Source organism: Anas acuta, chromosome 26 (assembly GCF_963932015.1).
Source record: "Anas acuta chromosome 26, bAnaAcu1.1, whole genome shotgun sequence".
Classification (NCBI taxonomy): Eukaryota; Metazoa; Chordata; class Aves; order Anseriformes; family Anatidae; genus Anas; species Anas acuta.
The window spans coordinates 1,651,000-1,673,870 of record NC_089004.1 but is presented as its reverse complement, the minus strand read 5'-3'; the positions used below and the strand labels follow the sequence as shown (position 1 = coordinate 1,673,870).

The window sequence follows — 22,871 nt, the reverse complement described above, 5'->3', positions numbered from 1 at the left end:
AGCAGCCAGCCCACCACAGGGGCTGGAGCTGAGGCTGATCCGAAGGCTGCAGCAGCCGGGAGAGCGGCGAGGTCTCTAGAGCTGAATGCAACAGACTGCACGGGGCTGCGGTGGGCGTGATAACGGCTCCGTGTTCCCACTCCACCTCCCGACACCCTACAAAAGGAAAGCGAAGCGTCCGGACCAAGCATTCAAAAAAAACAAACATTCAAAAAAAAAAAAAAAAAAAAGGCATGCTGGAACACAAGTCTTACTGTTTTTAGAGCTTGCTTTTAAGTTACGCAGCTGACACCAAGCTGAAGGCGCTTTTTGATTTCTGCAAACGCTCAGCCCTGCGGCTGAGCCATCGCTGTGCCCTCTAGTGGATCTCTCCAGCTGCAAGAGGGCAGCTTCTCCTCTATCAGCTCCTGGTCTTTAATTAATTTGTTCATGTATGTAATGTATGGGACGTTTTGTCAGCTCATTCTGAAAAAAATATTTAACTATTAGAAAAGAGGTAACGCTAGAATATTAAAAACTAGAAGGATCACCCCTGGCACCTGGAGAGTAATTACTCAGATTTTAACAGAAATTTGCCCAAGAATGCAAAGCCACTTCTAATGGTGTATTTCTGAAGAATGCTTGCTCTTGTGGAAGGAATACTAGAAATTAAATTAGTTATAGGCTAATCCTAGGGTTAATTAGAGACAAAAACATCATTTGAAATGCAGCAGAAAACACAAGCAGCTGAACAATCGCCAAAGGGTAAACAAATCCAAAGTCCATATATTCCTTACGGTGCCTGCCTGTGCAGGCAGCTGGTGTTTGGAATATGTTTTTGAAGTATCTGCTGATCCAATCTGCTGCGCACAACGCTATCACTGGGCCCTTGCTGACAACCCTCACTCGGGAGAGCTGCAGGCTGAGAACACGGGAAGACCACGGCCCTCCGAGGAGCGGGCAACAGAGGCAGGTCCCGGGCCTGAGGCCTCCTGGAGACTTCCCTGAGCAGTGGGAGCAGAGGCTCAGCCGCCCACGGGAGCACACCAAAATTAGGTCATCTCTGAAGTCAGCAGCACGTTGTGCCCGTCCTGTCTAGACATGTCGAACAGGTAAGAGAGAGCACAGACTAACTGTTCAAGCCTGATCTTACGATCTTGATGGCATGTGAACGTAAGCTAGCACAATGCCCACTTTCACGGCATGCCTCAGATGAAGATGGGTTGATATCCGTGCACACGCTCAGGGCTGTTGTCGTCAGCATTTCCACGCACAGGTTCAGCCCTTCAGGAGCCAGCCCAGAGCTCAGGAGCAGCTGGCGAGGGGACAGACTGCAGAAGTAACACAATTAGCCCATTATGCTTCTGTACTGCCTGATTGGAGTGAGTTTTGCATAGGAAAATAATTTGTTTTCCCCACACAACTAATTACTGATGATGCTGCACTAATGCTGAAGCAGTTATTGTTAAGGAGTTCAAGCCAGATTTTAAAAGTTTTCTGCAGAAACATCACTGAGGAGCCTTCAACCCTGAGTGTAACTCCCAAGCAGCACAACTACTGCAACTGAGGTAAAGTTTTCCTTTAAAAAGATTCAAGTATTAATGAAACCCCAAAACTTCTAACTAGGTGGAATTTGGCACTGAACAGAGAGAAAGCAGTGATCCTGTTATCACTCAGACACATTTGTTTGCAAATTTTGGCCTTTGGGGAAAAGGGCTGAACTTCCCCCCAGGTCTGAGTTGTCTGCTGTGGCTGCATGGCTGAGACTATGTCAAGACCAATCCCCACGCTTCATCTAACAGCTACAGACTTTCATGTAAAGTGCTCTGCTGTGGGCTGTTTTGTCCCTAATTTACATTTTGATAGATACACCTAAGAAATACAGATGTGGGTGTTGAGTAGGAAAATAATATACATTAAAAAACTAACCCTGAAGCTCTCTAAGCCACTGAGTTTCATCTTGTGTACTGAAAGTCTCCCAGGGTTTGCAGACTACCTTCCTCGAGCCCCTAGACAAGAAAAGCTAGCCTATTTTTAGCTAGCAGAAAAAGCCAGCCTATTTTTAGACAAGCCTACAGCTTTAAAAAGATGTTGACCTCTTAACCTATCTGTTTGGATGCAGAAGTTGATGTTAAAAAAACAAAAAACCACAAAGCCTTACACCAAACGCCAGCAAACTGTGTTACAGCAGAACTCTGCAGCACTGGCTACGGGAAGTTAACTGGAAGCAAGAGCCCACAGACGTGACCGAGCTAGGAAGGACCAGCTTACCATCAACACATCACTAAGAACAGTTCAAAGACCACAGCAGCATTAAAGTGATGAGCAACAACTACCCCGGGACAAACCAAAGGCTCAGCAAGCCCAGCCCTAACAGCAGGCACTTGTTGCTGCCTGAGGAAACTGCACATGAAAGGAGGCGAACACGTGGCACACTCCTTAGGACACGCACTCAAACAAGCTGAAGACACAACACAGAACCAGAACAGGGATCTGGTTTAAAGAACGCAGGCAAAGAAGATAACAGCACCACCAAAACATCATTCACGTGGTTTATTTTGTACATCAGCTTTACAAATCACTTGTATTAGGCCAAGACCAGCTGTGGAAGTGATGAGAAGAGCACTAGGCAGGCTGGTACGTGAAGTAAAACCCCCTCACAACCAAGTGGCCACAACTGCTCGTGGCAGACAGCGGGATGTGACAGCCCACCGCAGAATCTGTACCAGGCATTTCAAGTTCACCTCAAAGCAGGTCTCAGCGGACGGATGGCTCCAACACACTCAATCCAGTGATAAATTTCCTACAATAAACACAAAGCAGTCATTAAGCACTGCGTCCCGCAACGTGCTACAGCAGTCAGCCCTAAGGAGAGGTTTCGAAACCCTCCGGTATTCACACAAGACATTTCTATTACAGATACACAAACACCAGGAGGCTTTTAAGTCTCTTTGGAAGGAACTGTAGGCCACCACAGAAGCATCCTCTTCCTCTACAGCACTGAGCGTCTTCCAGATGATTTGTGCACGCTGACACATCAGTGCTCTTATGTGAGGAGAGAGAATGTAGGCTGTGGGCTCGGGAAGGCATCCACGTTCCTACTACTGACCAGGACAGTTGTTACGTACAGAAAGCCCTTTCTGCTTAATTTAATTGTTCCTACATCACCTGAGAGCTTTTCCGCTGACTTCTCCACAAACTTCCACAGTCACCTGAGATACTACGAGCACAGCTGAGTTTCATGAAAAAGTTCTTTCATCCTTTGGTTACGCTGAGGAATAAATAACCTGTTTGATGCATGCTTTGAAAACAGGGAAGACACAGTAAAACATTTACAGTCCAACAGGTACCTCCGCAACAAGCCTTACAGAAGCACCGGTTTCTCTATGAAGTTCTGTGTAGCTTGAAGGCAAGCCCCTCACTTTCATTTACCAACATTTATACATAAGTTATTCTGAGAAGCAGCAGCAAATATAGAGGGGCACGCAGCTTCCTGACAGCCTCTTCTTGTCAGCATCCTTTAATGTAAGGCAAAGTCCTCAGAACTCATCTGCAGCGAGGAATGAACTAGTTCTAAGCCTGCTTACTACACCTGTGTGTATTCAGAGGCCCAACAGCAGGCACTGTAATTGCTGCTCTAGCTTTATGAATGATCAGTCTTACAAAAAACAGTGCATTTCATATGTAATTAGAAAGGGAGAGGAAAAAACACCTTGAGAAAGCCAATTTTCAAATGAATTTTTTGTATATAGTAACCAGCACAGAATGCCCGGCTTATTTTTAGTAATTCCATGGAAAGGAAAGGCATCCAAATTTGCCTGACAGCAAAACCAGTCTTGAGCTTGAAGCCATTCTAGCTAAGATTATAAGTGGATCCCTTAGAAGTTCCAAATGACCACAAAAGACTTTATTTGGCTTATCAAGAATCTCAGTAAACTGTGAAAAATCCACTGCTTACAACATAATCACTTGAGAATAATGCTCTTAGTAATACTTCATCCTTTGGCACTCCAAGAAGCCCTGCCCCTAACACAAAACAGGACAAGACAGAGCGATAAACACTGAATAACCAGATTAAGCAGCGCTGTTTTGGCCCACCAATTTGGCTGTGCCCTGGAGAAACAAGGCAGGCCAACTGCCACATCCACACACCTCCGCTACGTAAGCTGCCAGCTGCACAAACCAAACTCACCGTTAGAGGGAAGCTTAGTCTTCAGTTTTATACTTGCCACCGATGTAGGGCACATACTGCAGGACGAGCTTCCAGTCTGTGATCCATATTACACCGACACCGGCTACACCACCCCACGTGAAAAGGGTGGGAGTCCTAAAGAAGAGAGGCAGACACACAACACACGGGTAAACAACCAACCCTCCAGTCAGAGGGCTGGCAGACACTCACCCTGAGGTACCCGGGAAACTCATTTTAATCAAGAAAGCAGCTTGACAGAAATTTGGAGAGAATCCCGTGCACAAAGGAGCTGATTTCCAAGATAACCAAGATGTTTTACGGGAAAAGGTTGATATGCTTTTATTTAAGAGAGGTGCTACTAAGTTTAGAAAATGCATACAGACTGGCTTATTACCCTAACTCTCCAGCTTGTGTCTCCTTTATTCTTGCCTGTGGCTACCACATCCTTCCTCGCCATGAACTGGCAACCTCAGGCGCTGCAGCAAGCACCTCTGAAATGCTCTGAGGTGAGCCAGGACAACACGCAGGCCACACACACGGCTGTCAAACCATGGTAGGATAAAATCTAACCTCAACAGCCACTTCTCAGTGCTGCAAACCCCACCCGAACCAAGAGAGAACCATGGAGAGGTTTGGGTTGGAAGGGACCTCAAAGCCCACCCCATCCCACCCCTGCCATGGGCACGACCCCCCCAGCAGTTCAGGCTGCCCCCAGCCCCATCCAGCCTGGCCTTGGGCACTGCCAGGGATGGGGCACCCACAGCTCCTCGGGGCAGCCTCAACCAGGGCCTCACTGCCCTCAGAGGGAAGAATTTCCTCCTAATATTGAATTTAAACCTACTCTCTTATAGCTTAAAGCCATTGCCCCTTGTTCTGTCACTGCCCCCCCCAACAAAGAGCCCCTCCCCAGCTTTCCCAGTTCCAGTTCTGGGCTCCCCAGTACAAAAAAAGGCAGGGATCTCCTGCAAAGAGACCAGCAGAGGGCTACAAAGATGATCCGGGGCCTGGAGCATTTCCCCTGTGAGGAAAGGCTGAGGGACCTGGGTCTTAAAGCCATTACTCCTTGTCCTGTCACTGCCCCCCCGGACAAGGAGTCCCTCCCAGCTTTCCTGCAGGCCCCACAGCCCGCTGTCAGGTCTCCCGGGACCCTTCTCTCTCCCTGAGCACCCCCAGCGCCCCTCGGGGCTCCCCCGGCTCCTGCAGCAGCCCCCAGCAGGGGGGGGCGCCCCAAAGCTCCCTGAGGGGAGCGGAACAGGGCCCAGAGGGGGAGCTGAGGGCCGGCTGCGGCCCCCCAGGGCCCCATAAGCCCCCCAGGGCCCCATAACCCCCCCCCGGACCCCATAACCCCCCCAGGCCCCCCCAGCCCCCCGCCCCTCACCAGTTCTGCAGCAGCTGGGCGTAGCGCGGCCCCAGCACCCTGCTCAACATGGCGCCGCCTCAAAGTCACCCCCGCGCCGCGCATGCGCCGCCGCCCCGAGCCGCGTAGAGGAAGGCCCCCGGCCCCCGGCCCCCCGCCAGGGGCTGCCCGCGGCGCTGCCTGAGCGCGGCAGTGTTGTCATGGCAACGGGGCTCCGTGCCCATGGGGGGGGGGTGTGAGGGGACGGGGCCTGGCCCCACAGCAGGGCAGGGACACGGGGCCAGAGCCATAAATCATCGTTAGGGTTGGGAAACACCTCCAAGATCACCTGGTCCAACTGTCCCCCTGTCACCGCTGTCACCCCCTGAGCCGTGTCCCCAAGCACCACATCCAGCCCCCAAAACACCCCCAGGGATGGTGACATTGGCAGGGACTGGCCCTGACCCCACACAGGGCAAGGGACACAAGCCCTCAGGGCATGTCCCCGTCCCTACAACAGAGAGCCCTGAGGGGACTGTCCCTGTCACCCCAAGGGAGAGGGGTCACAAGCCCTGAGGGGCTGGTTCTGCCCCTGGACAAGGCAGAGATGTGGGGTGAGCCCCCTGTCCCCATGCTGGAGCAGGAACGTGACTGCTGGGGATCCGGTGCTGTCCCCAGGCTGTCCCCAGCTCAGCTTCTTGCCCTTGGTGCTGGGGGAGGCTGGCATCTGCCCAGAGCCATTTCTCCAGCGCCTGCCTGTGCCTCTGCAAACTTTCCTTGCTGCTGTCACTCAGGAGAGGGAGTTTGGAGCCAGATTTTTTTCATAAAACATCCCTAAATCCACCAATGGTTTCATAAAGTTCCTCAGACTCCCCAAAGCCAGCTCAGCTTCTTGGTAATCTGCAGGTCCCAGAAAGTCCAGGGGGATGCTGGGGCCCGATGACTCAGCCTTGGGGCTGCAAACCCCATCCGCACCGGTGTCCAGGAGTGATGGCAGCAGCCAGCACCTCCCTTCACACCCTGCGCTGTGTGTGCAAGTTTCACAGAGCCCAGACCCACAGAGCTGAATCTCTTGCAAAAATCCAGCCTGTATTTTTTTTTTTCCTTCTCACCGGGACACAGAACAACTATTTTATCAGCTCTTTGCATGATCAACTTCACCACCACATTTTGACGGTTTGAGTTTTTCTCTGCCTAGATACCAGCGGGGCGATGCAGGTTACTGAACCGTGCAGGCTTTTGGGTTCATTTCTGTGAGCTTTTCTCCGTTGCCCACGCACCAGCTGGTGCATGAGGAAGTCAGACGGCGCTGCATGGTGTGCGTTCCTGCAGGAAACCGGTGCCTTTGCCACCGCCGCTGTGGGTATGGAGGGGGAGTAAGCCTGGTGGGCAGGCTCTGCACAGGTTTGGCTCTTTTAATGACATTTCAACTGTGTCTTGAAGTCATGCAAATGCAGGACAGTCTCGGCTTTCAATTTGCAATGAGAGTTTCCTAGATGACCAAAAAAAAAAAAAAAAAAAAAAAAAAGCGAAATAACTCCAAACTTTAGAAGCAATGAAAAACATCTCAACGTGTATCTTCAGAAAAGCCGTGGGGCTTTCAAGGCAATTCTGAGGGCATTTCCTCCTGCTTTTCCACAGTCCTGGCAGACACTGGAAGACGCAATAATACTACCAATTTACTGGTTAAACCAACAGCAGTATTATCTTCTTCCAACGTATTTTACTGTCATCTACAGTTCAAGTGCTGCACAAGGGGATCTGCTGGCTGCTCTGGACACCACACTGTGACCCCATGCTTGCTTGTTCCTTGCAGAAACTCGTTTCGTTTCGGCTGCTGGGAGGAGAACATGGCTCAGACCACAGCAGGGAGCTGAAGCCTACCTCCTAGCTGTAAGAGGCCACCCAGGTGAGGGAGGGACACTTTCTTCCATGGCTGTCTTCTGTGGCACAGCTGTCCCTTTAGTTTTAGAAGCAGGAGAGAGGGCAGCGAGCCTGGTTGCCCAGAGCTGCCTTAGGTACACTACAGTGAAGCCTGGAGTGAAGTATTTGCTCTTGGCCACTCTGCAGCACCTCCTGTGTTGCTCCTGCCCTCAGCTCCCAGCCCAGGTGCTTGCCTGCTTTAAGTTCCACCTGGTGCATCTCTGAGTGTCTGTCTTCCAAGCTGCAGCCTTGCTCCCAGGCACACTTTTCTCCCACTTCTAGATTTGGTACAACCTTGGTTTCTCAGTCCTCACCCTTCCTTGTACCGACAGGGGTAGACGGCTCCATCCTCACCCTGGGAGTGCTCTTCACTCCCTGGCCTGGCAGATCACATCTCAAATTTCTTGATAACCAAAGTATTTGATGTCCTGAAGCAGTTTGGCTTCTGTGGACCTGTCCTAGCACTTAGCCAGCTCTAGGGAGGAAAGCAAGTAGGCTGGGCACACGGCCATGCAGCTCACAGGGCCGAGCAAGCGAGGAACAACGCAGGGAAAAGCCAACCCCTGTGAGGAGGCAGTGAAGGCAAAGAGGACGAGGCGAAGCGTATCAGCGGGGACAAGGAGATGCTGAATTGAAAGGACAGTCATTTGATTCACTCACTGCGGCTCGGGAAGAGTGCACTACCTCAAAGAGAGCTTACTTACAGCTGAGAGAAGGGAGACAGGGCTTAATGACATTTAACTAATTACTGCAAGAGTCACTGCTTAGTTAATTTGGTCGGTTTTTCCTTCATGGCGCTGTGTGGACAAGCCCTGGGCAGGAGCAGCGCAGCAGAAATGCCAGCAGCAAGCCTGAGGAAGGAGCTGCTGTCAGGCAGCATCACGACACCAGGGCCTCAGAGAGGGTCCGCTGGGGCTCGGTGCTCCTGGCTGCAGCTGCCACGGCTCCGTTTCCCCCCGAAGTAGCCCGATGTGATCAGCAAACTGGCAGCAGGGGACTGACCCAACCACTGAAACCACACAGGTTAACATGGTGACAAGCTGGGGGAAATGCCCGTTGATCGGAGGGGCAATGCACAGGGGAGCTGCCCAGTGAGGGCTGGGGGACCAGGGAAGGGAGAGCCCAGCCAGGCAGCGCAGCGGTGGGCTGCAGATGCAGGAGGTGATGGAGTGAGACCAACCATCACGCCTGATGCAGCTTGGCCAGGGCACTGCCTCACCCCTGCGATGCACTCGTGAGGCTGGGCGACCTCCTGCTACTGGCTCCAGCCCGCTCCTGCTGGCTTTCAGCCCTCCCGACCCCTCTGCTAGGTCATCTCCCCCCTCCCCAGGCTGTGCTGGGCTCCTGGCAGGGGCTGGCCACATTTATCCCAAGTGCCTGCTTGCACCGACCTCGCTGGGTGCTCCCCAGGCAGAACAGAGGCAGGGAAGCAGCAACGCCCCGGGGAGGAGGCCCAGGACCTCTTTGAGCATGGCACGGCCGAGGGAGAAGCTGTGCCAGAGACCCCAGGTCTGACAAAGCCCCCTGGGGCCAGCAGCAGCTCAGGCTGCCCCACGGTGGGCAGGAGGAACAGAGAGCGAGGGGACAGCAGCTGGAAACCTGCTGTGGCTCGTCTTTTCCTTCTTTCTCTCTCTCTCTGTTTTTTTTTTTTTTTTTTTTTTTTGTACAAGGTAAAACCTTTATTACAACTTTTCATTCATAGGTATACAACATCTGAAAGACAGATATGGGGAAAAAAGGTAATATTGTTATAAAATGTCACATTTATTGCTACATTACTGTTATATACAGGACAGTTCTCAAAATCTACTTTAAAAAAGTTAGGATTATTTAAAAATTCCAAATAATCCAGCCAGCTGTTTTGACACTTGTATAAAATTATTTAAAAAAATGAAAACAATTCTTATCTTGAGGCACTCAGAAACACAATTTAATCCCCCAATTGTGATTCATTTCAGAGAACAACGCATTTCCCCACCCCCAAATACTTTATTTTTCTATTTTTTTATTTTTGCTGGGTTAGGCATATATATATATATATTTACTATATATATAGTTCAAAACTATAATGTGTATCTGATTTAAGAACAAGGATTTCAGCCACTTAAGTACATCTGGATTTACAGGTAGGCAGCATAAACATCAAAAGCAAGGACCAATTTTTTATTTTTTTTTTTTTAAAGGCCAAAAAACCAAAACCAACCCAAAACTTTCTACGGGGTTAAAAATAAACAACTTCCGCAGGCATCTCCCGTCTGCTCTCCCACCCCCCCCCACCCTCCTACAAAAATATATATGAAGAGCAACCGAGTGATGCTTCATTTTCTCAGAGGGCTCCTTAGAAATCGGTTCCTTCCCCGCACACTGCGAGGCCATCCCCACTCGGCCTCCCCGGGTGCCTCCTTCCCCTCCCACAGCTCCTACGCCCCTGGCAGGGGAGCCCACGGCCACCCACGGCCCCGTCCCTCCCCGAGCCCCCGCGTTACGAGGTCTGCTCAGACACTGGTGGGTTTCAAGTGATTTGGCCTCGGCACCCGGGCCCCCCCCGTTTTACAGCACAAGCTCTGCTCCCCCCCAGTGCCCGGTGCAGCCGCGCGGTGCCCACAGCAGGGATCACAAAGCCCGAGGAGCAGGAGGTGAACAGCAGGGGAATGGCAATACTGGCACGGAGCCCCATGGCGGGGCTGCCTCTCACCCCCTGGGGGGGGGACGCAGGACGGGAACACAAGTTTTAGCAGAAGGGATCCCAGACCCGCTGCAGCACCCATCTCCCAAATCCTCCTAGCCCAGCGGACGGGCTGGAGCCACCTCGGGGCTGGAGGTGGATGAAGGGAGCCCAACCCAGCAAGGAGGTGGGGACGCAGCTGCTCCATGCGGAGGTGCTGGGGAAGAGGGGGCGAGATGAAGGATGCTGGCAGCGAGCTGCTGAGCAGCGAGCAGAAGGCACGGGAGGGTGAAGCATGCGTGGAAGAGCCCCAGGACAGGCCCTGCCCCTACAATTCAGCGCTCAGCTCCCACAGCACGAGCTGGGGGGGTGTTCCTGTGCTCTCATCACTCATCCACCCCCCTGGTTCCGGGGCGCCGGCCTGAAAATAGTTTTGGAGCTGCTAGAAATGAAGCTGGACCCTGAGAGCAGCAGGGAGCAGGGGCTCAGCAGTCATGGACGAGAGCGGAGAGAAGGGGCTGGGCTGGGACCTGCAGAGCCCTGGGGGAGAGGAGAGGGGGTTGCATAGGATTTCACAGGGCAAAGTCCTCGTGCAAGCTTGTGGTGCCGAGAACAGGTCTTGCTATTGCTGGTGTTAAGCAGGAACGGGGGAATCCAGCAGCCACGGCTTGCTCCAGGTCAGCCAGCCCCGTGTCTGGGGCTCGCTGCCTGTCCCAGCCCAGCTCCGTGTCACCTCCCCGTCCCCAGCTCTTCGCTAAAGCCCCAGGCTGGGGGCTGGCTGCACCTGGAGCTGGCCCCGATTCACCAGCACGGCACACAGCAGGGCCTGCAGGGCCATGGGCTCTGCTGGGACATCAGTTGGCGGCCATCCCGTGAAAGCAAAGCTCAGGGATGGAGAGGAAAGGGGATGGGGGTTGGAAGCCTCCTGCTTCTCGAGGGCCCCCTCTCCTCTGCAGGCTGAGGGGAAGGAGCAGTGAATCACCCAGCCAGGGCCCAGGCCCCAGAGGCTCGGCCGGCTTCAGCATGCGTGAGACACAAAGCACCTCTGAGAGAAGCTTCTGCACTGAACCTGAAATTGCAGACTCCTGGGGAAATCCCAGCCTGCTTCTGCCCTTCCTGTTCGATCAGCACCGGGCGGCAAGTGCAAAACCTCGAGGAAACCGGCGCATCGCCAACGCACCGACTGCCCGCCGAAGTCACGGCTGGGGAGCTCGCACATCGCGCTTCTGCATTTCTCAGCTGGACAGGGCAAAAACCCCAACTGCCAGGCACAGACCAGGGCCCCAAGGAACAAGCAGGCAGAGCACGTCCCCACACTGCACACAGCCGCATCCCTCGCACCCCGGCTGGAGCTCGGTGCAGGAGGTGGCACGGGCTGCAGCCCACACGTCGCGGGTCCTGTCCCCTCCCGCCGGCACAGCACCTTAGGAAACCAGAGCGAGATGTAAAAGCAGGGGGCAGAGAGCCCGAGGAGATGTTGGCAAAGAGCAGGAGCTGAACGGCAGCCAGGCAGGTTGGCTCGGCTGCGAATGGGTCTGGCGGTGGGTCACAGGCAGGGGAGCGGCTCCCTAAGGAGCTGGAGCTGGAATTGGGCTCCCCAGGGAGCGCTGGCAGCAGGCGGGGGCTGCCACCATGAGACCATCGAGGTGCGGTCTCGGGGAGGCTGCAGCTGTTTTGCTCTGGGGCAGAAGCAGGTGAAGGTGAAGCGAGGGAGAAAGAACAAAAGTCTGCGAGTTTTGCTGTTACCAAAGCCGATCCCAGGCACTCCCCAGCACCTGGTGGCACGCTCGGCTCTGGGAGCGGGGCCGAGGGAGGAAGCACAGCACTGAGTCCACCTCGCAGCGCATCACCCGCCCACGGCACATCCCTGGGCAGGACCACTGACACGAGGGACATAGACAGGGAAGAGAAAGGAGCAGAAAAGAGATCTCCGAGTTCAGCAGCAGAGTTCTCTGGCCACTCCACCTGAAGAGCTTCATTGCAACAGGCTGGTGCTTTGGGAACAGCACCTGGCTGATGATTGTTTTTAGGAAAGCCACTGTCCCTGCAGGTTACAGGCACCACGTTCCCTCCAAGCCCAGCACACCAGGCAATCCAGTCAATTTTCCTTGCTACACTCCTGTAAAAGAGGCAGCTCCTGGGCACAGCAGTGCCAGGCCCCTGCCTTGTGCTTCCCTGCTGGAGAACGGAGAACCCAAACCTTCCCCAAGCCCTGGCACAGTGGGGTTTATGCTCCAGGACTCAATGCCACACCTTTGTCCAAGCCCTGCCAAGGAAGCTGGCCAGTTTTGCTACAAACAAAGGATTGAAACCACCTAAACACGGATGGAAAGCCCCTTCCCTGTGGGAATGCCTGGCGGTTGGGGGGGCTGGGAAAGGCGCGGTGTCAGCCAGAGCCCCCTGGGCCTGCGCAGAGTCAGGCAGCACTCGGAGGGGATGAAGCATTCAGTGAAATTTTGACCAAATCATAAATTTTCACACGTTCTTTGCTGACAGTTTCTGCATTATTTTTTTTTTACAGGACTTTTTCTTTCAATCCACCTGTACACACGACCACCTTCTCAAATTCTTGTTGCTAAATCAAAATGTCGGGGAAGCACTTGAAAGTCTTTTTGTATGGTTTCAAGCTTGCCAGGCTAGGACATCGCTGCATCCCCCCCATACTGGGGCAGCCGCACTGAGCCCGTGGAAAGCCCCAAACAACGAGTGCAGCTGACTCCCCACTCCCTACCCCAAAAGAGCACCCAAAAGAGCTACAGCTGGACCAGCAGGGAGAGAGGGGCCCATCCTGCTCCAGCAACCGCACCCGGCTCCTGTCTGGGATGCCTGCGGGGAGACGAGCGATGTCCTGAGTGTTTCCAACACGTTTTGCTAGAGCATAAAGCATGGCTACAAAAAAACAGCACCAGGTTACGCCAGGGAAATGCTGCGGGGGACCTAATCCTGTTCACCAGCCCTTCCCTTTCTCTATGCTGAAGCAATGCAGCTCCCCGAGAAACACAGGCCAGAGAAGCAAAGAGGAGAGGGACGGGCCCTGCTGCTGGAGCTCCAGCTGTGCTCGCTGTCCCCACGTGCCCCCGGCCAGCCCTGCACCCCCCGACTGTCCCGCTCAGCCCGGCCCCGCCAGGCAGAGCCAGGCAGCAGCCGGCCCTGGGCATCGGAGGCACTGCCGAGCTGGGGCTTCACCTTGCCCTGGGGTGCTGACCCCGTCTGCTGGGAAGATCCGGGCACAAAACACTTCGGAAGTGATTCTGGAGAAGGGCAAGGAGAGGGAAGAAACAAAAAAATCCCGGTGGATGCTGTTCTGTTGCCAACTGCTGCTGGGCTGCTGCAGCTCAGCACCATTGTGGCCCTGCTGAGCTCCCCGTGCTGGCTCCTGTGCCGGCGGGGCCCCCACCGTGTGCTGGGGCTTCCTCCTGCTGGGTGCACTGGAGCCATCTGCAGCGGCCCCGGTGAGCCTCGGAGTGAAGGGGTTGTTGGCACAGCTCGGCTACTGGAGCCTGTCGTGTGGGACGGGTGCTTGCTGCTCCCCTTCCTTCCCAGATGGAGACAGGAGGCTGGGAGCACTCGACAGCGGCCACCACGCGTCCCCGGTGGCAAGGAGGGTGGCGTGCTGAGCTGAGCTCACCTCTGTGGATGCTTTGGAGTCACGACAGCGGGTGAAGGCAGGATGCGAAACCACCCCTCTTCCTGAGCCTGCAGCACTTGCACTTCCAGTGGTCACAGCTCCAGAGCGTGGAGATGCCACAGAGGCAGGGATCCTGCTGCAGCCGCGGCTTGCCGAGGGCTGGAGTGGCTGCTCCCCTTCCCACCACCTCCGGCTCCTGTGTCCGTGCGTCCATCCGCCCTGACGCTGACAGAGCAAGGTCCCCGCTGCTGCCTTTGCTCCACCTGCCTCTGCCTCTTCCCAGTCCCTCCAGCTTTGTTCGGTCGTCTTTGTTCAGCACAGCCCCTGGAAGCGCCTCTGACAGTAGGAGTTCGCTCGGATGCACGGGCACAGGGCATTCTCCTCCACCCTGGGTCTTCCTCTTGCACCCGCGTTGCTTCTTGGCTTACCTTGGAAGCGCACCAGTCCCTTGGTTCTCTTCCACCCCCCGGTGCCTGCTCTCTCCTGGCAGCTTGTCCTCCCTGCCACGGTGCTCCAGGGGCGGGATGCAGCCGCCAGCAGCCTCCAGGAGGAACGCGAACCCTGCAGGGAGCTGGGATGGACCTCGGTCTCCTCCCGGGAGGAGCTGGAGCACTGCAGAGGATGCTGCTGCAACTTGCTTTGCTGTTTAACTTCCTTTTCCCAAATCAGAAGTGGCCAAAGCAAAGAGATGGTGAATTCAGCACGAGTTTGTTTGTGTTTTTTTTTTCTTTTTTTTTTTTTTTTTTATAATGGAAGGTACAAGCCAGGCAAGGAAGAACATCTCCTCGCTGTGGCTACATTCGCTTTTAGTGGCTTTCAGAGCCGAATCTGAGAATTCCTCTTTATATCCAGTCTCTCTTAATACAATTTTAATATTCTGGTTGATCCTAAAGATGCAACGTTAACTATAGAAACAGCAGCAGAAAAGCATGGGGTACAAGACATTTTTTTATACAAAAAAAAATTCTTTTCGTCGCTTACAAAACATATGCAAAAGAAGCTAAAAAAAACAAAAGGCATTGCTATTTGTTCTACATAAAAAATCTCATAACTAATGTTCTTTTTTTTTAAAAAAGAAATATTAAGCTTAGGCACAATTTTGCTGCTGGCTGCTTGTGAACAAGCCAAGAGAACACGCCACCCCCTCCTAACTGAGTGATATGTATTGACTGTTCCGCACTTTATACTTAAGGCAATTTTTTTTGTTTTTGTTTTGTTTTTGACAAAAGTGTTTTTCCACCCCTTACGTCATGCCAGGATCCGTCCACGTGTGTCAGTATTAGCAGTACTAAAGTTTATGGTACGAGAAGGTTGCAGGTCACACCGAGGGTTTTCTTCCTACAGATCTCTGTATCCAGAGGAACAAAAAGATCTACAAACAAAACAAGTAAAAGCCACAAATGAGAAAAACCCAAGTGAGAATAAAACAGGGCCACTGTACCGCAGCCTCATCTCTGCAGAAGTCAGCCCCGAGGGCCTGACGTGGCCGAGCAGAGCTGAGACATGAGCTTGCTGTTTCGCTGGGCTGCCAGCTTTTGACTTTTTAAACATTATTTTTGGTTTTGCACAGCAGCACCATGCCCCCAGGGGATGTGGGGCCACTACAGGGGGGCTGCAGGCTGCTGGGTTAGCCCTGCCCCATCTCTCCTGGACGTGTTCAACCCCACATCAGCCCCCCTGCACTGCTCAGACTAAAACCAGGGACAGCCCAGCAGAACCTGTGCCTGCCACGGCCTCGCTTGGGATTTTCACTTTCCGTGCTTTCCCCAGCGTTTCTGGGACCTGCCCTCTCCCTCCTGTGGGACCACCAGCAGTCACTGGTTTCCAGTAGCCGACTGGAGCAGGGCTGGGAAGCGCAGCGCAGAGCTGAGCTTGCTCGGGGTGGTGAGAGTGCCCAAACCCCCTGTGCCAGCTACGGGATGGTGTCTCTCCTCGGGCAGAGGCTTTGGGTGTGCATGGACGAGCAAATGGCACACACGTGTGGCTCATCCCCCAGAGGTAAATTAAGGAGGATGCCGGCTGCAGCCCAACAAGGGGTGCTGAGCTGCTGAAGAGGAGCAGCACACGTCTGGACCTGGCTGGGATCACGGGGCAGGGAACAATACCTTTACATGTGTCCGACAGGGTTGTGACCATCTCCTAGACCAGGATGTGAAGCTGAAAGCGTCATCTGGGGATCTCCTACCACTCCGGACACTTTCTCCTCTTCCCGACGTTTCAAGCAGGCTGCTTTAGGGTTCAGATTGCGCTCTATGCCAAAAACAGCAAGGGAGGAAAGGAAGCAACCTCAGTCTGGGCAACAGCATCGTGCACAGCAGCAGCATCCGAAAGCAAGAGGACAGGGTCCCGGGACAGACGCACGGGACATGCGAGGAAAGGAGCTCGGTGAGAGCTGCTCTCTGCCTGCTGCTCCCAGCAGTGGCTGCAGTAACGTGGCCGGACCCTACTAGAGCAAAAAACCCCGTGCCCGGCCGAGCCACCGTGCCAACCGAAACGTGTGCTTGCTTTCAGAAACCCCCACGTGCCCCAGCCAGCTAACGGAGCCGAAGACTGAGTTTTCCAAAGCTGCTTAATGGGATCCAGGTGCCAAATTCCCATTAAGCACGACAGGAAAAGGGACAGAGAGGCTCCGAATCCACCCCGGGGCCGTGGCTTTGGAGAGCTCAGCGCGGCGCACCCGAGGCAGACACACAAGGAAGCAGGAGCTGCACAGAGCCGCACGCGCACGCAGAGCCGTGGGGGGAGAGGCCCCGAAATGCACCTGCCAGCTGGTACCATACCTCGTACTTGCTGCTCCAGGCCCAGAATGACCTGCACCGCTTGCTGTAGGATGATCAGTTTGGTCTGTGCTTTGTCCGTTTTTAAGTGCATCTGACACATGCGTCCCAGTTCCTTAAAGGCCTCGTTAATGTCCCGCACGCGCACCCTCTCCCTGGCGTTATTGGCCATTCTCCTCTCCCGGTCCCTCAGATCTTTGTCCTCCAGTGACAAGGCCTCGTCTGTACTGCTGGGTTCATAGCACCACAGGGGTTAGTCAGGGGGGTGGTACCAGGAGGGGGGGGCTAGACGTTGCCGTGCTGGTAGTGCTTCTGGTGTCCTCTGCCAACGGCCCAAGCGGCCTCCCTCTGGGTGCCAATTCGCCCCGGGTGCGTTCTGGGGGCTGCCCAGGCCACTCGGGCCATCGGCCACCCCTGCGAGCTGTGGGAAGGTGCTGCCAGCGTGGGGCTGGGGGGCTGCGGATGCAGCAGCAGCACCGACAGCTTCCCCCCCCTGCAAAATTTCACCATTCTGCTTGGTTTCCAAAGTTTGGGAGGCGTGGGGGGTGTCCCAGCCAAAAATGTTGGGTTTATCCCCCAAGACAAAGACTTGCTGGCAGAAACCAAATTCTTCTTTGCAGTTTCCTTCAGAAACCAGAGCTGCAGTCCTCCCAGTGAAGGTGTTTGTGCCCCAGCAGTGCGGGGCAGTGGGGCCCAGCACCCTCTTACGGGTGGGGGCAGCACCAGGGTGGGAGCCGAATGCCCCCGGCTGCTGCTGGAAGTCAGTGTTGGATGCAGACACTGAACCAAGGTCTTTCCACGGGTCCAAAATCCAGCCCCAAAATCAGCCTGGAAGGGGGGAATTTTCTTTTCCAGGCAGGGTTGGGAGCTCAGGAGAGCTTCCACCGCTGGTGGCATCCTGGGGGTGCCCCAAACAGGCTGGTGGGTGGGGAAGGCAGCACCGTGCTGGCAGCATCTTCAACCGTGGCCTCGCCCGCAGCCCGTCCCCTCCGAGCCCCCAATTTGCTGTACAGACGACCTTCTCCCCCAGAGCAAAAATTCTTGCAGGAAAGACACCTTCCTCGGGTGAGACCTCACGGCAGGGCAGACCATGGCCTTTGGCTCCAGGGGAGCCACGCGGGGACAAGACCCCACCTAAGGTGGGTGGCAGAGGCAGAGCCTTCCTGGGTCTGCTCGGGGGTCTGGAGAGCCCCTGGGCTGCGCCTGACCACGTGGAGGGGAAGCGAGGGCTCCCCGGATGAGCTCTTGCCTGCATGGGGCTGGGGGCTGCCGCTGTCCCTGCCGCTGTCCCTGCCTCTCTTCAGCGCCTGGGGATGCTGCAGCTGGGGAGTGGAGCCTGGCAGTGACAGGGCTCGTTCCTCCCAGCTAACGCTGGTGGCTGTGGCTCCTGGCAGTGCTGCAGCTCCTCAGTGCCTTGCACGCCGCAGCCGAGCGGGATGGAGCCCTGTCCCCGCCACCAGCAAGTGCTGCTGGTTTGTGGGGCCGTGCGGTGTCCTCAGGGCTGTAAGGACGTGCGGCTCCTCAGCCAATTCGTGGCACCTGCCTGCCTGGCTCCTGTAACACCTCCCTGATCTCCTTCCCCTTCCTGCCCTGTTAGCCGCTGATCGCGGCACAAAGACCCCAGCTTTGTGGCTGGGCACACGGGGGCCCCATGGCCCCACTGCAGCCCCGCAGGAGGGGATTTGGGGTCGGCTTCTCTCCTGCAGAGCAGCCCGGAGACCAAAACCGCTGGAGAAGTGAGACCCTAGCTGCCTGCTCTAAAGTCTGCTGACAGCAGCACACGGGGCTTGGCTTGCTTCCCCAGCTGCGTCCAAGAAGGGTTTAAAAAGGGACAAGCGTGGGAGACCAAAGTGACCACGGTGCCAACTCTGTCTAACCCGGCCCCACGCCACCCCTCGGCTCCTGTCTCCATCCGCAAGCAGCAAGTACAAGGTAGAGAGTGGGACCACCGAGAGGTCACGGCTGGGGACTGTCTGTAGGAGATCGGAAAGAACAGAACCAAAAAAAAAAAAAAACTCGAAATAAAAAAAAAAATAAAAAGGAAGGGGAAATTAAAAAAGAGACAGGAAAAAATATACGTTATGAAAGGCAAAAAATTACAAACTGAAGAGAGGCACAAAGGACTCCAACATCAATGCAACAGCAGAGGCCAGCAGAGAGGAGCACAGCCAGGCACAAACCACGGATTCGTGTTACAACAGCCTCTGCAGAGAGAAAGGGGGTTAACCTGCCCGGCTCTGCGAGGCAGGAGCATGCACTGCGGGTTGCGGGAACAAAGCAGCAAAGTCTCCGGAGCGGGAAGCTGAGCCCTGCGAGCCCTGCGCCTCCCCTCCGGGCGCACACGCGTGGGGAAGGAGCGAGCCTGCCCCGGCGAGGGGGAGAGCCCGCACGTGGCCGCTGCTGGCTCCAGGCCCTGCTATGGACACGCAGAGCTCCCGGCTCGTGAGGGACAGCGGTTCTGAGGGGCGGCGAGGGCTGCCCGGTCCTGGGCTCAGCCGTGCCAACCCCTCACATGGCGCCTGCGCTCCCCAGCGCTGTGCCGGGGAGGAAGGAGGCACCTCCCGAGCAGCCATGGGGAGGGACGGGCACTGGGCTTGGAGCTGCCCTTGGAGAGGTTTCAGGTCCTCTCGAAGATTTGCTGTTTGTTTGCTTGGGTGTTTTTTTTTTGCTGGCCAAGCAGCTGAGCAAAGCGGCTGGCTGCAGGAAAGCGGGGACAGCCGCTGGGGCTGGCGGGCGCAGGTTCCCCCTCGGGGACCAGCATGCAGCACACGCGATGGCAGGGGGGAACAAAAGAGAGAACAGCAGGGTTGCAAAAAAAATTAAAAAAAAAAAAAAGGACAAAAAAAAGAAAAAAAAAAAGGACATCAACAGCCTTGAGAATCCAAGGCCACAGGGCAGAGAGAGAGTGCAAGGCACCACAGCACATGTCACAGGAGACAGACAGACAGACAGCCCCGTGCCGATCAGATACGTAAAATATCACCACTCCGGGACCCTCACTGACCTCTAACTTGTTGCTCCAGGTTCAGTATGACTGATACGGCCTGGTGTAGGATTAGCAGTTTGGTCTGCGGTTTTTCGCTGTTTAGGTGGAGTTGGCACATGCGTCCGAGCTCTTTAAAGGCCTCGTTGATGTCACGGACCCGCAGGCGCTCACGGGCATTATTGGCGACCCTCCTTTCTCTCTCTCTCTCGGCTTTTTGCTCTGGGGGAAGAAGATCGTCCTCCTCATCCTCATCTTGACTAATGGTTTAAAATAAGAACGAGACAGGGACATTCCTCGCGTGCACTCTCAGCACTGGTCAACTCACAGAAAAGAAACACACATCGGGCACCGAGACGCTGCGCCCCGCGTGCCCCCGCTGGGACACGGGGACATGCGGTGACTTTGGAGAGAAGCAATTAAGACTCTTCTTCTTCCATCCCCTCCCCCCCGCATTTTTTTTTTTAATACAAAGCAAATAAAGAAACCACAACAACGCGATTAAGGCCTGAGTTTGTCGCTGGGAGGTCGTGCGGTGGCCCGGAGAAGGCATTCAGGGCTGACACTGGTGTCCCCAGCTACAATTTCGGGGACGGGCAGCACCTGCCTCTGGGGCAGGAGGTGGCCGCTGCCTGGCAGGAGCGGGGCCGGCACTGCCCCTCTGGGCAGCATTGCCCTGCCGAGGTCCCCGAGCTGATGGCGAGGCTGCGGACAAGCCAGCACGCTGGAAGGACTCCACCTGATCCGCTGCCACGTGTCTGGCTGGATGCAACGGGGGTTCAGGAGCCCCGAGGCAGACAGCAGAGCCGAACTGAAGCAGGGAGGAGGCTGAAAACTCCCCCAGCCTCCAGCCAGGGATGCTGAGAGCCCCTTCCTGCCTGAGCACAGCCGCGATGCCCCCAGCGAGCACCCAGGCGGGCGCAGCTTGCGCAGACAAGGCACAAAGCCTCCGGCCGTGGGGATGGGGGCAGCAGGGCAGGGAGGCCAGGAGGCTGAGAGCCTTCCCCAGCACAGCACGGCCCACGCCACGCATCTGCGAGGACGGGCAGGGCTCCCGTGGTGGGCAGGGGCTGGTGGATCCACACCACAGGACGACCCCCGGCCTCACCGGGCCGAGCCAAGCACCCGGGGGTCACCGTGGCCGTGCCCCAGCCCGAATGCCTTCAGACGGGTAACAGAGTAAGTGAAGGGAGAGACCTGTTCAAAGAGCACCTTGTTCTGTTCCGGGAGGGTTTCAGCTCCTTCTTCTCCTCTTCTGAGTTATCCGCCACCGATGTGTTCTCCTCGTCCTCCTTCTCCTCCCGCTTTATTTCGCTGGTTCCCGAGGAGACGCTGCTTCGCCCCAGCCCCCCTGACAAGCCTGCCGAGGAAGCAGAGGGGGTTGGAGCGAGCTGGAGGGGGGGTCCACAGCCAGCAAAGCTGGAGGGTCACCGGCTCTGCCCCACAGCTGCACCCCATCTCCTTCACCCCCCATCCCACCCCTTCCAGGGTCAGAGCCCAGCCTTCCCCCAGCAGCGCAGGGCCCGGGGGCTCTTTGCACCCACAGCCGAAGGGACAGGAACACGCAGCACAAACCAGAAGCCACGTCGAGGACCTCTGGAAAAGGCTCAGCACGGGAACCACCAGGGAGCACCAGCCTCATGAGAGCCCCCACCCCGAGCTGCCGTGGGACTGCAGCGTGCACGCGTGCGGGGCTGCCTTACCGCTGTACGTGTCCTGCGGCCTGCTGAGGTCGGGGAGCGAGCTGGGCTGTGACGGAAGTGTGACATGGTTGTGGAGCATGCTGGGGGTGCTGGACAGCCCGTCTTCGGGGTGACCTCCTCCCACCTACAGCAGAACGAGCAGAGCAAGCCTTGAGGGGTGGAAGTGTCACGGCCAGCGGGCGCGGGTCACCCCGAGCAGAGCCACGTGCCCTCCATGCACGCTCCCACAGAGCGCTGGCATGCAGGAGAGGAGAGCCAACCTGCACCGGCTCCCCTCCAGGGACTGTGGTGAGGACACTGCAGAAAGCAGCTCTGTGCCCCACGGGAAAGCCTCTCCCTGCTGGGCTGCACGGCTCGCATGCTGCAGACACCCTGCGTGGTTGCACGCATCCTGTCTCCACCAAGCACCGATATTTCTGCAAGCCCCCCAACGCCCCCGGAGCAGCGGACATCCTGGCAGCACGGATGTCACCCTGAAGGGCTCGGGCGCAAGGGACAATGGTTGGGCAGCCATCCTGAGCCTGAACTCCCCAAGGTCGCACTGCGTTGGCAGGACAGAGCCAGCCCTGCTGCAAGTGCTCATTTCTGCAGCTGGCACTGGTTTGTGGCATGGGACACACAGGTTGCCCATGGCTTAGCTCGGGTGCAAAGCACGTCTGGTTCTCCAGAGACTGGAAATGCGTTAATGTTCACTTTAGCAGGGAACCAGACCTGCCACAAGCATGCTGCTGCGGACAAGGGGGGACCCTGGGGAACCAGCACAAGACCCCGTGGGTGCTCAGAGCACCTGGGATCACCGGTGGCAGTTCAAAGCTGCCACCCAAGCTGGACAAATCGAGCTGTTCTCACACCAAAAGCAATGCCCCTCCGACTGTCGGGGGACGTTAGGCCATAGGTTCCCGATACAGCCCCGCCAGCCACCGCTGTGTGTTCCCCCACTCACCAGACTCGGGTGCCTGCTCCCCAGGGACATGACCGAGGCGGGGAAGGCCTGGCCCAGGCTGCCCACAGCGGCACTGTGAGCTGGTGCTGAGCCCAGGAGCCCGTGCATGTCCCCGTGGCTGCTCGGCATGGCGGCTGTCTGGCCCACGGCGTGATTCCTCAGCACGTGGATGGCTTCGTCCAACCTGTCTTCCATTTTGTTTTGCTTCAGGGAGCGGGTGGAGAAATAAACCTGCGTTAACGCCCGCAAAGCCAGCAGCCCCTTGCAGCCCTCTTGCTAAGGTTGCAACCACACCTCTGCTGCTGCGAGGTGGACGTGGGGAGAAACACCCTGACCCCGGCACTGCCACCCCCAAGGACACGAGGTGTCACACCAGCAGGTCTGCTCCGACAAGGGGGGCAGAAACCAGCACAAATCTGTAAGGCTGAGCCAGCCCCGCAGTGATGTGGGTGGGCTGCAACGGGCTGAGGGTGCTGGGCTGTGTCAGCAAGGCTGTGGGCTCGGGGAATCAGGTGCCCAAATCTGCTCAGCTGCACCCAACCGTGTACCAACCACCCTCCTTCGGGTCCCAGGCGTCTGGGGGAGGCGTTTACCCAGCCCACTCCCACCAGGTGCCTGGTGGAACGGAGAAGAAAAGGAGAAAGGAGAACTTTGGGCAACACTTACTAAGGTGTGGAGGCTCCCTTCGTAGCTGGGAGATAAGGCACCCTGTCCGCTCGCTCGCGACCACTGGGATGTGCCT

At 56.0% G+C, this 22,871-nt stretch overlaps 2 protein-coding genes across 12 annotated transcripts in view; both read right to left on the bottom strand.

The window, feature by feature from the left end:
- Nucleotides 1–2,517: 2,517 nt before the first annotated feature.
- On the bottom strand, nucleotides 2,518–5,614 carry UQCR11 (ubiquinol-cytochrome c reductase, complex III subunit XI). The gene is made up of 3 exons (XM_068661829.1): nucleotides 5,550–5,614; nucleotides 4,172–4,306; nucleotides 2,518–2,782 (listed from the first exon to the last, which is right to left on the bottom strand). Exons 1-2 carry the CDS (start codon nucleotides 5,597–5,599, stop codon nucleotides 4,186–4,188), a joined length of 171 nt encoding a protein of 56 aa, XP_068517930.1. The 5' UTR covers nucleotides 5,600–5,614; the 3' UTR covers nucleotides 2,518–2,782; nucleotides 4,172–4,185.
- Nucleotides 5,615–9,173: 3,559 nt separating this feature from the next.
- Nucleotides 9,174–22,871, bottom strand: part of TCF3 (transcription factor 3) — a 72,208-nt gene continuing 58,510 nt past the window's right edge. For 4 of the 11 annotated variants that reach the window (XM_068661814.1, XM_068661815.1, XM_068661824.1 and 1 more), the window contains 7 exons: nucleotides 22,796–22,869; nucleotides 22,130–22,333; nucleotides 21,187–21,310; nucleotides 20,681–20,843; nucleotides 19,505–19,743; nucleotides 15,829–15,973; nucleotides 9,174–15,095 (listed from right to left, as the gene is read on the bottom strand). In XM_068661814.1, the coding sequence (XP_068517915.1) occupies nucleotides 15,831–15,973; nucleotides 19,505–19,743; nucleotides 20,681–20,843; nucleotides 21,187–21,310; nucleotides 22,130–22,333; nucleotides 22,796–22,869 (947 nt within the window). In that variant the 3' untranslated portion in view covers nucleotides 9,174–15,095; nucleotides 15,829–15,830. Of the gene's footprint in view, nucleotides 15,096–15,828; nucleotides 15,974–16,503; nucleotides 16,731–19,504; nucleotides 19,744–20,680; nucleotides 20,844–21,186; nucleotides 21,311–22,129; nucleotides 22,334–22,795; nucleotides 22,870–22,871 lie in introns of all 11 variants that reach the window. The other 7 variants (XM_068661819.1, XM_068661825.1, XM_068661820.1 and 4 more) reach the window with 5 other exon arrangements.

What these genes read in the sequence shown, in the direction of transcription:
- UQCR11 (XM_068661829.1), bottom strand. Translation starts at nt 5,599, where the DNA reads ATGTTGAGCAGGGTGCTGGGGCCGCGCTACGCCCAGCTGCTGCAGAAC. An exon ending in GCCCAGCTGCTGCAGAACTG is followed by an intron (nt 4,307 to 5,549) that starts GTGAGGGGCGGG and finishes TCTCTTCTTTAG; the next exon opens with GACTCCCACCCTTTTCACGT.